Here is a 12,904-nt window from a genome sequence, read left to right as displayed (position 1 = left end):
AGTGGAATCTGGAATACACATGTCGAAATGCACATGAGATTCATTACAGAGACAGTCGTTCAACTGTTAAAAATGGTATATTGCTTTTGATACAGTGTTCATATTTGTACATTTTGTTAAATGAATGTTAAAGTAATATTTGTATATGTTGTACATTTCTGACCTCTTTTTCATCAATTCTTCATCTGTATGATTTTTGTCTGTTTGCACTTTACATATTAATAAAATGTCCAAACAAAAATTTATTATTATCTTGACTTTTGAATAACATGATTTTTAGCACATGATCAGGAATACTGTGGTACATTCTTCAATACAATTGTGAGGACATTTTAGCGATGTGTATTATAAATGAAAAGATTCCTTACCAGTGTTAAATGTGCAGAGTTTAAGATAAGAAGGAGTGTGCAGTGGGGTAAGGAAGCGCCCTCAGCCGGCATGCGGAGAGTTCCTCAGCCATTAAGTGGACAGCTCCCTCAGTCGTCATGGGGATTGTTCCCCTAAGACTCTTCACACTCCATCACTATGCCCAGACTTGATACATATTTAAACAAAGAGTGCGCATAATGTAATTCATATCAATAGTGTAAATCATTTTGTAGTAGTATAGGAGTTTTAAAAGCTTGTTATCATTAATATCCTGGTTATACTGATTGTTTATATTCTATCCACAATGGTAATTATAGTGATTGTTAATAGTTGACACACAGATTGTTGGGTTTTCATTCACATATTTTTGACCACATTACATTTAAAAATATATATTTTATCATGTGGGTAGCCTGATTATAAGGGGTAGTTTGGTGAAGCAGCAATATGTAAAATTGCTCAATAATTATATTACTGTATGGTAAGTTAACACATTAGTCAAGGTGGCCGTATAATAATGTTGCTACTCAGACTTTTATTCATAAACTTGTTAACATTAAATGGCCATATTTTAACTTTTGGGCAGCGGGGAGAAGCCAGTGGCAACCACATGAACCAAAAAGAAAATCAAACTAATATGGGCAGTAATATATGTGTTTCAGTGATCGCATATTGGCGCAGTGAGGTTTTTTCTGCACGGTTAGCTGTGAGTTTATGTGTGTGTTTGCCTGTGCAGGCTGATGACAAATTTAACCTCTCGGCAGAGATCACACCAAACATCACGAAGAGCCATAAAACGGGCGCAATCAGTCTGACACCCAGATCAATAGGGGCTGCCCAACAGGCCTCAGAGTTGCACTCATTCCACATAAAGGCATGTACTACACATGAATACATTCTCACAGAGAGGGTCTAGTAAAGAGGCATACAAACAAAAGCCGTTGGCTCAATACAAAGTCTTCTGATTTATAAATCCTGGCTTTCCCCTCACTATTTCACATCAAGCTTTGTAGTGATTCAAAGTGGAAAGTAAGACTATGATATTACATCTAAGATTAGGCTGCTGTCACGTCATAGGGAAATTATTACCCTATTCTTTGACTTTCATTAAAAAAATATTCGTCAGATTTATGGTACAGATTTTTTACATCCGCTGTAGCTCAGTTTAGAGGTTTTTCATAAAATTAAATCTCTTTGGCCTATCCGACAATGGAGGGCGATGTGTGTTCACTTTAGTGAAGCTTATCCAATACAACCGGTGAAAGCATGTTTTCACCTGGACTCCTGTCAGAATACTGACTTCTAACAAATGTGTACGATGTCATGTTAATGTAGCTGACTTAACACATATGTTTTGGTCATGCCATACACTTGCAGGATACTGGTCAACTATATTTGATGTATTGTCTGAAGTTCTTGGGACGACTTTAGAACCATGCCCTATGATTGCCATATTTGGTGTACCAGATGAAGAAACACACTTCACACGAAAACAACTCAACATCATAGCATTTGTATCTTTACTGGCTCGTAGGCTAATTTTACTTCTTTGGAAATCAAACCTCCCACCCACTGCAGCACAATGGCTTAAAGACGTAATGATGTTTTTACATTTAGAGAAGATAAAATTTACAATAAGAGGTTCTAACAAATTCCTCTCAGTGTGGGGCTCTCTATTGACATATTTTAGTAACCTCCAAGCCCTACCGGGGTAGTATGTGGACATCCTGGTTGACTCCAGAGGAGTGACTGCCCCCCTCTATATTCAAGTAACTTTAGATAGAGCCTAAACATCTGGCTATAGTTTCCACTATGGTGTTTCATGATACAGTTTTGAGAGCGTGCCATCCTTCACGGAAATCGTATGTGTGTATTCCTGTTGCAATTCCGAATATACTTTTCCTTTACAATTGTCTGTATTGTTACATTTTATTTTCTTATTTAGTCCAGTCGGGGTGGGATGGGGTGGGCTGGGAGGGGGGGTGTTTTATGTGTAAGAAAAAGAAAAAACTCATGTAACTGTACTGATGTGTATCTGTTTATAATCTATATTTCTCAATAAAAAGAGGTTTAAAAAAAAAAAAGAATACTGACTTCTGGTTACAGAGCCATCCGTATAAGAACGGGAAATATTTCAGAATATCTAACCATAATGAATGACTGAGAACTTTATGAGCTCAAGACATGGGTCATGGAGTCTACAATCAACCCTTACAAAGTCTGAGAATGAAAAGAATGAAAACAAAATGTCTGGGCAACACACTAAAGATAGGTGTAGCCCACTTGGCCTAAATAAGAGCAGATAGAAACAATAAAAGATAGCCCTTCCTATTTTCGGTTGTCCTCAAAAACTTGACATATATCTTCCCACCTTATAGCATACAGAACAAAAGAAACAGCGAATACAACTGACAAGAGTCCAGTGAAGACATACTACACTAAGATCCTGAGCGACATCTTTTTTTGAAGGATCATTACTTGGTAAACGAGAAATAGTAATATTTGAAAAATGGCATGTTTTCAGTTGTCCTCGTAGTTTTTTTTGTGTGGTAAAGCAAAAACCTAAAACTCTACCAACTACTAGGTCTACCCTACACTTAGCCTAAACTAAAATGATTCCGAGGACGTAACGAAGTTTCATAAATGGTCCGTTGCTACTATTCAAAACGTTTAGCCTAAACTTCTGATTTGTTTAATTTCAACACGATCTATTTGGGCATGTTGTGTCACTTGAACGCATTCAAGAATGTGGTAAAGAATGTTCTCACAACTTCTGGAAGTCTCAGCTGGTGTATGAGTGGGTTTTCCTATCGGTACTACATATTGTAATCTTATTGGTCAGTGCAGACTGAGCCAAGATTGTATTGGTTGGAGTTGGCTGAGCGTTCCAGAAACTGCTGGAGTGCGCTGCGCTGAGGTATATAGAGGAACTGCTGGGAAATGTCCACTCAGAGTCGAAAGTGAACAAGAAGGCAGCGGCTAATTCAGAGCTGAAGAAGGAGAGGAGAGATAATTACAAGCAAATTTGACATCAAGACGCCAGACAAGATCAAATCAACACCTGTGAGTAAAGATTATACTACTTTATAGTTTTTTTTACTGCAGGCTTACGAGTGGATGGTTTTGTAGTCTTGGCCTATTTATAGCGGTGATTTGTGTATAAAATATTACTTGTCTAATTAAGAATAATAAAAAAAATGCTATATGGGCTACAACATTGAACATTACCTCCAGTATTTGTAGGTTAATAGCCAACATAAAATAACTTGAATTGTATGTAGGCTTATAAATTACTGATGCCGTAATACAGAAAACCCATTTATGGAGGGCAACAGTTTATGACCAGTGTATTGTATTTTTAACTAATATATCTGGACAATTTCTAGGCAGGGGGACAAATACTGTTGATAGTATATCAGTAATATCAATGCAAATATCAATACAAACTCTGATTTTGCATTTGTTTGTGTGTATTCAGAAATCAGAATGTCATCAGCAAAAGGTATTTCCATCGGTATTGACCTGGGTACCACTTACTCCTGCGTTGGGGTGTTCCAGCATGGAAAGGTGGAGATCATTGCCAACGACCAGGGCAACAGAACCACCCCGAGTTATGTGGCCTTCACAGACACAGAAAGGCTGATTGGTGATGCTGCAAAAAATCAGGTGGCCATGAACCCCAACAACACCGTCTTTGATGCCAAGCGTCTGATTGGACGAAAGTTTGATGATTCCGTTGTTCAGTCTGACATGGAGCACTGGCCCTTCACAGTCATCAGTGATGGAGGAAAGCCCAAAGTTCAAGTGGAGTACAAAGGTGAGAACAAAACATTTAACCCAGAAGAAATCTCCTCCATGGTCCTGGTGAAGATGAAGGAGATTGCTGAGGCCTACCTGGGACAGAAAGTAACCAATGCAGTCATCACCGTTCCTGCCTACTTCAATGACTCCCAGCGCCAGGCCACCAAGGATGCTGGGGTGATCGCTGGACTGAATGTGCTGAGGATCATCAACGAGCCCACGGCAGCAGCCATTGCTTATGGACTGGACAAAGGCACGACCGGTGAGCGTAATGTCCTCATCTTTGACCTAGGTGGTGGTACTTTTGATGTTTCTATCCTAACCATTGAAGATGGCATCTTTGAGGTCAAAGCCACTGCTGGAGACACTCACCTGGGTGGGGAAGACTTTGATAATCGCATGGTGAATCACTTTGTGGAGGAGTTCAAGAGGAAATTTAAGAAAGACATTAGCCAGAACAAGAGGGCACTGAGGAGGCTGCGCACAGCATGTGAGAGGGCCAAGAGGACACTGTCCTCCAGCACCCAGGCCAGCATTGAAATCGACTCTCTTTATGAGGGCATTGATTTCTACACCTCCATCACCAGAGCTCGCTTTGAGGAGATGAACTCTGACCTCTTCAGGGGAACCCTTGAGCCTGTGGAGAAAGCCCTAAGAGATGCCAAGTTCGACAAGGCACAGATCCATGACATCGTCTTGGTGGGAGGTTCCACCAGAATCCCTAAAATCCAGAAACAGCTGCAGGACTTCTTTAATGGAAGGGACCTGAACAAGGGCATCAACCCTGACGAGGCAGTGGCCTATGGTGCTGCAGTTCAGGCTGCCATTCTCATGGGTGACAAGTCTGACAACGTCCAGGACCTACTGCTGCTGGATGTGGCCCCCCTGTCTCTGGGCATTGAGACGGCTGGAGGTGTCATGACAGCCCTCATCAAGCGCAACACCACCATCCCCACCAAACAGACCCAGACATTCACCACCTACTCAGACAACCAGCCTGGGGTCCTGATCCAGGTCTATGAGGGAGAAAGAGCCATGACCAAGGACAACAACCTGTTGGGCAAGTTTGAGCTGACAGGGATCCCACCGGCCCCACGCAGTGTCCCTCAGATTGAGGTGACCTTTGACATTGATGCCAATGGAATCCTCAATGTGTCAGCTGTAGACAAAAGCACTGGCAAAGAGAACAAAATAACCATCACAAATGACAAAGGCAGGTTGAGCAAGGAGGATATTGAGAAAATGGTACAGGATGCAGAGAAGTACAGAGCAGAAGATGACACTCAGAGAGAGAAGATTGCTGCCAAGAACTCCCTGGAGTCCTACGCATTCAACATGAAGAGCAGTGTTGAGGATGAGAACATGAAGGGCAAAATCAGTGAGGACGACAAGAAGACAGTTGTTGAGAAGTGCAACCAGGCCATCTCCTGGCTGGAGAGCAACCAGCTGGCCGACAAAGACGAGTATGAGCACCAGCTAAAGGACCTGGAGAAGGTGTGCAACCCCATCATCTCCAAACTGTACCAGGGAGGAATGCCCGGAGGAATGCCAGCAGGAGGCTGTGGTGCCCAGGCACGCAGCGGCGCAGGTGCCAGTTCACAGGGGCCCACCATTGAGGAGGTGGACTAAAGTGGAATCTGGAATACACATGTCGAAATGCACATGAGATTCATTACAGAGACAGTCGTTCAACTGTTAAATATGGTATATTGCTTTTGATACAGTGTTCATATTTGTACATTTTGTTAAATGAATGTTAAAGTAATATTTGTATATGTTGTACATTTCTGACCTCTTTTTCATCAATTCTTCATCTGTATGATTTTTGTCTGTTTGCACTTTACATATTAATAAAATGTCCAAACAAAAATTTATTATTATCTTGACTTTTGAATAACATGATTTTTAGCACATGATCAGGAATACTGTGGTACATTCTTCAATACAATTGTGAGGACATTTTAGCGATGTGTATTATAAATGAAAAGATTCCTTACCAGTGTTAAATGTGCAGAGTTTAAGATAAGAAGGAGTGTGCAGTGGGGTAAGGAAGCGCCCTCAGCCGGCATGCGGAGAGTTCCTCAGCCATTAAGTGGACAGCTCCCTCAGTCGTCATGGGGATTGTTCCCCTAAGACTCTTCACACTCCATCACTATGCCCAGACTTGATACATATTTAAACAAAGAGTGCGCATAATGTAATTCATATCAATAGTGTAAATCATTTTGTAGTAGTATAGGAGTTTTAAAAGCTTGTTATCATTAATATCCTGGTTATACTGATTGTTTATATTCTATCCACAATGGTAATTATAGTGATTGTTAATAGTTGACACACAGATTGTTGGGTTTTCATTCACATATTTTTGACCACATTACATTTAAAAATATATATTTTATCATGTGGGTAGCCTGATTATAAGGGGTAGTTTGGTGAAGCAGCAATATGTAAAATTGCTCAATAATTATATTACTGTATGGTAAGTTAACACATTAGTCAAGGTGGCCGTATAATAATGTTGCTACTCAGACTTTTATTCATAAACTTGTTAACATTAAATGGCCATATTTTAACTTTTGGGCAGCGGGGAGAAGCCAGTGGCAACCACATGAACCAAAAAGAAAATCAAACTAATATGGGCAGTAATATATGTGTTTCAGTGATCGCATATTGGCGCAGTGAGGTTTTTTCTGCACGGTTAGCTGTGAGTTTATGTGTGTGTTTGCCTGTGCAGGCTGATGACAAATTTAACCTCTCGGCAGAGATCACACCAAACATCACGAAGAGCCATAAAACGGGCGCAATCAGTCTGACACCCAGATCAATAGGGGCTGCCCAACAGGCCTCAGAGTTGCACTCATTCCACATAAAGGCATGTACTACACATGAATACATTCTCACAGAGAGGGTCTAGTAAAGAGGCATACAAACAAAAGCCGTTGGCTCAATACAAAGTCTTCTGATTTATAAATCCTGGCTTTCCCCTCACTATTTCACATCAAGCTTTGTAGTGATTCAAAGTGGAAAGTAAGACTATGATATTACATCTAAGATTAGGCTGCTGTCACGTCATAGGGAAATTATTACCCTATTCTTTGACTTTCATTAAAAAAATATTCGTCAGATTTATGGTACAGATTTTTTACATCCGCTGTAGCTCAGTTTAGAGGTTTTTCATAAAATTAAATCTCTTTGGCCTATCCGACAATGGAGGGCGATGTGTGTTCACTTTAGTGAAGCTTATCCAATACAACCGGTGAAAGCATGTTTTCACCTGGACTCCTGTCAGAATACTGACTTCTAACAAATGTGTACGATGTCATGTTAATGTAGCTGACTTAACACATATGTTTTGGTCATGCCATACACTTGCAGGATACTGGTCAACTATATTTGATGTATTGTCTGAAGTTCTTGGGACGACTTTAGAACCATGCCCTATGATTGCCATATTTGGTGTACCAGATGAAGAAACACACTTCACACGAAAACAACTCAACATCATAGCATTTGTATCTTTACTGGCTCGTAGGCTAATTTTACTTCTTTGGAAATCAAACCTCCCACCCACTGCAGCACAATGGCTTAAAGACGTAATGATGTTTTTACATTTAGAGAAGATAAAATTTACAATAAGAGGTTCTAACAAATTCCTCTCAGTGTGGGGCTCTCTATTGACATATTTTAGTAACCTCCAAGCCCTACCGGGGTAGTATGTGGACATCCTGGTTGACTCCAGAGGAGTGACTGCCCCCCTCTATATTCAAGTAACTTTAGATAGAGCCTAAACATCTGGCTATAGTTTCCACTATGGTGTTTCATGATACAGTTTTGAGAGCGTGCCATCCTTCACGGAAATCGTATGTGTGTATTCCTGTTGCAATTCCGAATATACTTTTCCTTTACAATTGTCTGTATTGTTACATTTTATTTTCTTATTTAGTCCAGTCGGGGTGGGATGGGGTGGGCTGGGAGGGGGGTGTTTTATGTGTAAGAAAAAGAAAAAACTCATGTAACTGTACTGATGTGTATCTGTTTATAATCTATATTTCTCAATAAAAAGAGGTTTAAAAAAAAAAAAAGAATACTGACTTCTGGTTACAGAGCCATCCGTATAAGAACGGGAAATATTTCAGAATATCTAACCATAATGAATGACTGAGAACTTTATGAGCTCAAGACATGGGTCATGGAGTCTACAATCAACCCTTACAAAGTCTGAGAATGAAAAGAATGAAAACAAAATGTCTGGGCAACACACTAAAGATAGGTGTAGCCCACTTGGCCTAAATAAGAGCAGATAGAAACAATAAAAGATAGCCCTTCCTATTTTCGGTTGTCCTCAAAAACTTGACATATATCTTCCCACCTTATAGCATACAGAACAAAAGAAACAGCGAATACAACTGACAAGAGTCCAGTGAAGACATACTACACTAAGATCCTGAGCGACATCTTTTTTTGAAGGATCATTACTTGGTAAACGAGAAATAGTAATATTTGAAAAATGGCATGTTTTCAGTTGTCCTCGTAGTTTTTTTTGTGTGGTAAAGCAAAAACCTAAAACTCTACCAACTACTAGGTCTACCCTACACTTAGCCTAAACTAAAATGATTCCGAGGACGTAACGAAGTTTCATAAATGGTCCGTTGCTACTATTCAAAACGTTTAGCCTAAACTTCTGATTTGTTTAATTTCAACACGATCTATTTGGGCATGTTGTGTCACTTGAACGCATTCAAGAATGTGGTAAAGAATGTTCTCACAACTTCTGGAAGTCTCAGCTGGTGTATGAGTGGGTTTTCCTATCGGTACTACATATTGTAATCTTATTGGTCAGTGCAGACTGAGCCAAGATTTTATTGGTTGGAGTTGGCTGAGCGTTCCAGAAACTGCTGGAGTGCGCTGCGCTGAGGTATATAGAGGAACTGCTGGGAAATGTCCACTCAGAGTCGAAAGTGAACAAGAAGGCAGCGGCTAATTCAGAGCTGAAGAAGGAGAGGAGAGATAATTACAAGCAAATTTGACATCAAGACGCCAGACAAGATCAAATCAACACCTGTGAGTAAAGATTATACTACTTTATAGTTTTTTTTTACTGCAGGCTTACGAGTGGATGGTTTTGTAGTCTTGGCCTATTTATAGCGGTGATTTGTGTATAAAATATTACTTGTCTAATTAAGAATAATAAAAAAAATGCTATATGGGCTACAACATTGAACATTACCTCCAGTATTTGTAGGTTAATAGCCAACATAAAATAACTTGAATTGTATGTAGGCTTATAAATTACTGATGCCGTAATACAGAAAACCCATTTATGGAGGGCAACAGTTTATGACCAGTGTATTGTATTTTTAACTAATATATCTGGACAATTTCTAGGCAGGGGGACAAATACTGTTGATAGTATATCAGTAATATCAATGCAAATATCAATACAAACTCTGATTTTGCATTTGTTTGTGTGTATTCAGAAATCAGAATGTCATCAGCAAAAGGTATTTCCATCGGTATTGACCTGGGTACCACTTACTCCTGCGTTGGGGTGTTCCAGCATGGAAAGGTGGAGATCATTGCCAACGACCAGGGCAACAGAACCACCCCGAGTTATGTGGCCTTCACAGACACAGAAAGGCTGATTGGTGATGCTGCAAAAAATCAGGTGGCCATGAACCCCAACAACACCGTCTTTGATGCCAAGCGTCTGATTGGACGAAAGTTTGATGATTCCGTTGTTCAGTCTGACATGGAGCACTGGCCCTTCACAGTCATCAGTGATGGAGGAAAGCCCAAAGTTCAAGTGGAGTACAAAGGTGAGAACAAAACATTTAACCCAGAAGAAATCTCCTCCATGGTCCTGGTGAAGATGAAGGAGATTGCTGAGGCCTACCTGGGACAGAAAGTAACCAATGCAGTCATCACCGTTCCTGCCTACTTCAATGACTCCCAGCGCCAGGCCACCAAGGATGCTGGGGTGATCGCTGGACTGAATGTGCTGAGGATCATCAACGAGCCCACGGCAGCAGCCATTGCTTATGGACTGGACAAAGGCACGACCGGTGAGCGTAATGTCCTCATCTTTGACCTAGGTGGTGGTACTTTTGATGTTTCTATCCTAACCATTGAAGATGGCATCTTTGAGGTCAAAGCCACTGCTGGAGACACTCACCTGGGTGGGGAAGACTTTGATAATCGCATGGTGAATCACTTTGTGGAGGAGTTCAAGAGGAAATTTAAGAAAGACATTAGCCAGAACAAGAGGGCACTGAGGAGGCTGCGCACAGCATGTGAGAGGGCCAAGAGGACACTGTCCTCCAGCACCCAGGCCAGCATTGAAATCGACTCTCTTTATGAGGGCATTGATTTCTACACCTCCATCACCAGAGCTCGCTTTGAGGAGATGAACTCTGACCTCTTCAGGGGAACCCTTGAGCCTGTGGAGAAAGCCCTAAGAGATGCCAAGTTCGACAAGGCACAGATCCATGACATCGTCTTGGTGGGAGGTTCCACCAGAATCCCTAAAATCCAGAAACAGCTGCAGGACTTCTTTAATGGAAGGGACCTGAACAAGGGCATCAACCCTGACGAGGCAGTGGCCTATGGTGCTGCAGTTCAGGCTGCCATTCTCATGGGTGACAAGTCTGACAACGTCCAGGACCTACTGCTGCTGGATGTGGCCCCCCTGTCTCTGGGCATTGAGACGGCTGGAGGTGTCATGACAGCCCTCATCAAGCGCAACACCACCATCCCCACCAAACAGACCCAGACATTCACCACCTACTCAGACAACCAGCCCGGGGTCCTGATCCAGGTCTATGAGGGAGAAAGAGCCATGACCAAGGACAACAACCTGTTGGGCAAGTTTGAGCTGACAGGGATCCCACCGGCCCCACGCAGTGTCCCTCAGATTGAGGTGACCTTTGACATTGATGCCAATGGAATCCTCAATGTGTCAGCTGTAGACAAAAGCACTGGCAAAGAGAACAAAATAACCATCACAAATGACAAAGGCAGGTTGAGCAAGGAGGATATTGAGAAAATGGTACAGGATGCAGAGAAGTACAGAGCAGAAGATGACACTCAGAGAGAGAAGATTGCTGCCAAGAACTCCCTGGAGTCCTACGCATTCAACATGAAGAGCAGTGTTGAGGATGAGAACATGAAGGGCAAAATCAGTGAGGACGACAAGAAGACAGTTGTTGAGAAGTGCAACCAGGCCATCTCCTGGCTGGAGAGCAACCAGCTGGCCGACAAAGACGAGTATGAGCACCAGCTAAAGGACCTGGAGAAGGTGTGCAACCCCATCATCTCCAAACTGTACCAGGGAGGAATGCCCGGAGGAATGCCAGCAGGAGGCTGTGGTGCCCAGGCACGCAGCGGCGCAGGTGCCAGTTCACAGGGGCCCACCATTGAGGAGGTGGACTAAAGTGGAATCTGGAATACACATGTCGAAATGCACATGAGATTCATTACAGAGACAGTCGTTCAACTGTTAAAAATGGTATATTGCTTTTGATACAGTGTTCATATTTGTACATTTTGTTAAATGAATGTTAAAGTAATATTTGTATATGTTGTACATTTCTGACCTCTTTTTCATCAATTCTTCATCTGTATGATTTTTGTCTGTTTGCACTTTACATATTAATAAAATGTCCAAACAAAAATGTATTATTATCTTGACTTTTGAATAACATGATTTTTAGCACATGATCAGGAATACTGTGGTACATTCTTCAATACAATTGTGAGGACATTTTAGCGATGTGTATTATAAATGAAAAGATTCCTTACCAGTGTTAAATGTGCAGAGTTTAAGATAAGAAGGAGTGTGCAGTGGGGTAAGGAAGCGCCCTCAGCCGGCATGCGGAGAGTTCCTCAGCCATTAAGTGGACAGCTCCCTCAGTCGTCATGGGGATTGTTCCCCTAAGACTCTTCACACTCCATCACTATGCCCAGACTTGATACATATTTAAACAAAGAGTGCGCATAATGTAATTCATATCAATAGTGTAAATCATTTTGTAGTAGTATAGGAGTTTTAAAAGCTTGTTATCATTAATATCCTGGTTATACTGATTGTTTATATTCTATCCACAATGGTAATTATAGTGATTGTTAATAGTTGACACACAGATTGTTGGGTTTTCATTCACATATTTTTGACCACATTACATTTAAAAATATATATTTTATCATGTGGGTAGCCTGATTATAAGGGGTAGTTTGGTGAAGCAGCAATATGTAAAATTGCTCAATAATTATATTACTGTATGGTAAGTTAACACATTAGTCAAGGTGGCCGTATAATAATGTTGCTACTCAGACTTTTATTCATAAACTTGTTAACATTAAATGGCCATATTTTAACTTTTGGGCAGCGGGGAGAAGCCAGTGGCAACCACATGAACCAAAAAGAAAATCAAACTAATATGGGCAGTAATATATGTGTTTCAGTGATCGCATATTGGCGCAGTGAGGTTTTTTCTGCACGGTTAGCTGTGAGTTTATGTGTGTGTTTGCCTGTGCAGGCTGATGACAAATTTAACCTCTCGGCAGAGATCACACCAAACATCACGAAGAGCCATAAAACGGGCGCAATCAGTCTGACACCCAGATCAATAGGGGCTGCCCAACAGGCCTCAGAGTTGCACTCATTCCACATAAAGGCATGTACTACACATGAATACATTCTCACAGAGAGGGTCTAGTAAAGAGGCATACAAACAAA

General features: G+C 41.2%; 2 protein-coding genes across 2 annotated transcripts; both read left to right on the top strand.

Annotated features, from left to right (window-relative positions):
* Nucleotides 1-3,855: 3,855 nt before the first annotated feature.
* LOC308374938 (heat shock 70 kDa protein-like) lies at nt 3,856-5,799 on the top strand (the record flags this gene model as incomplete). Its single annotated transcript, XM_080850930.1, has 1 exon — nt 3,856-5,799. The coding sequence occupies one exon, from the start codon at nt 3,856-3,858 to the stop codon at nt 5,797-5,799; it is 1,944 nt and encodes a 647-aa protein (XP_080707056.1).
* Nucleotides 5,800-9,655: 3,856 nt separating this feature from the next.
* On the top strand, nt 9,656-11,599 carry LOC308373646 (heat shock 70 kDa protein-like; the record flags this gene model as incomplete). The annotated part of the gene is made up of 1 exon (XM_080849230.1): nt 9,656-11,599. One exon carries the CDS (start codon nt 9,656-9,658, stop codon nt 11,597-11,599), a length of 1,944 nt encoding a protein of 647 aa, XP_080705356.1.
* Nucleotides 11,600-12,904: the final 1,305 nt, after the last annotated feature.

Source organism: Sprattus sprattus (genome assembly GCF_963457725.1).
Source record: "Sprattus sprattus genome assembly, chromosome: 1".
NCBI lineage: Eukaryota > Metazoa > Chordata > Actinopteri > Clupeiformes > Clupeidae > Sprattus > Sprattus sprattus.
Note: the sequence above shows the minus strand (reverse complement) of the source record. Positions and strands in the feature narration are given on the sequence as shown.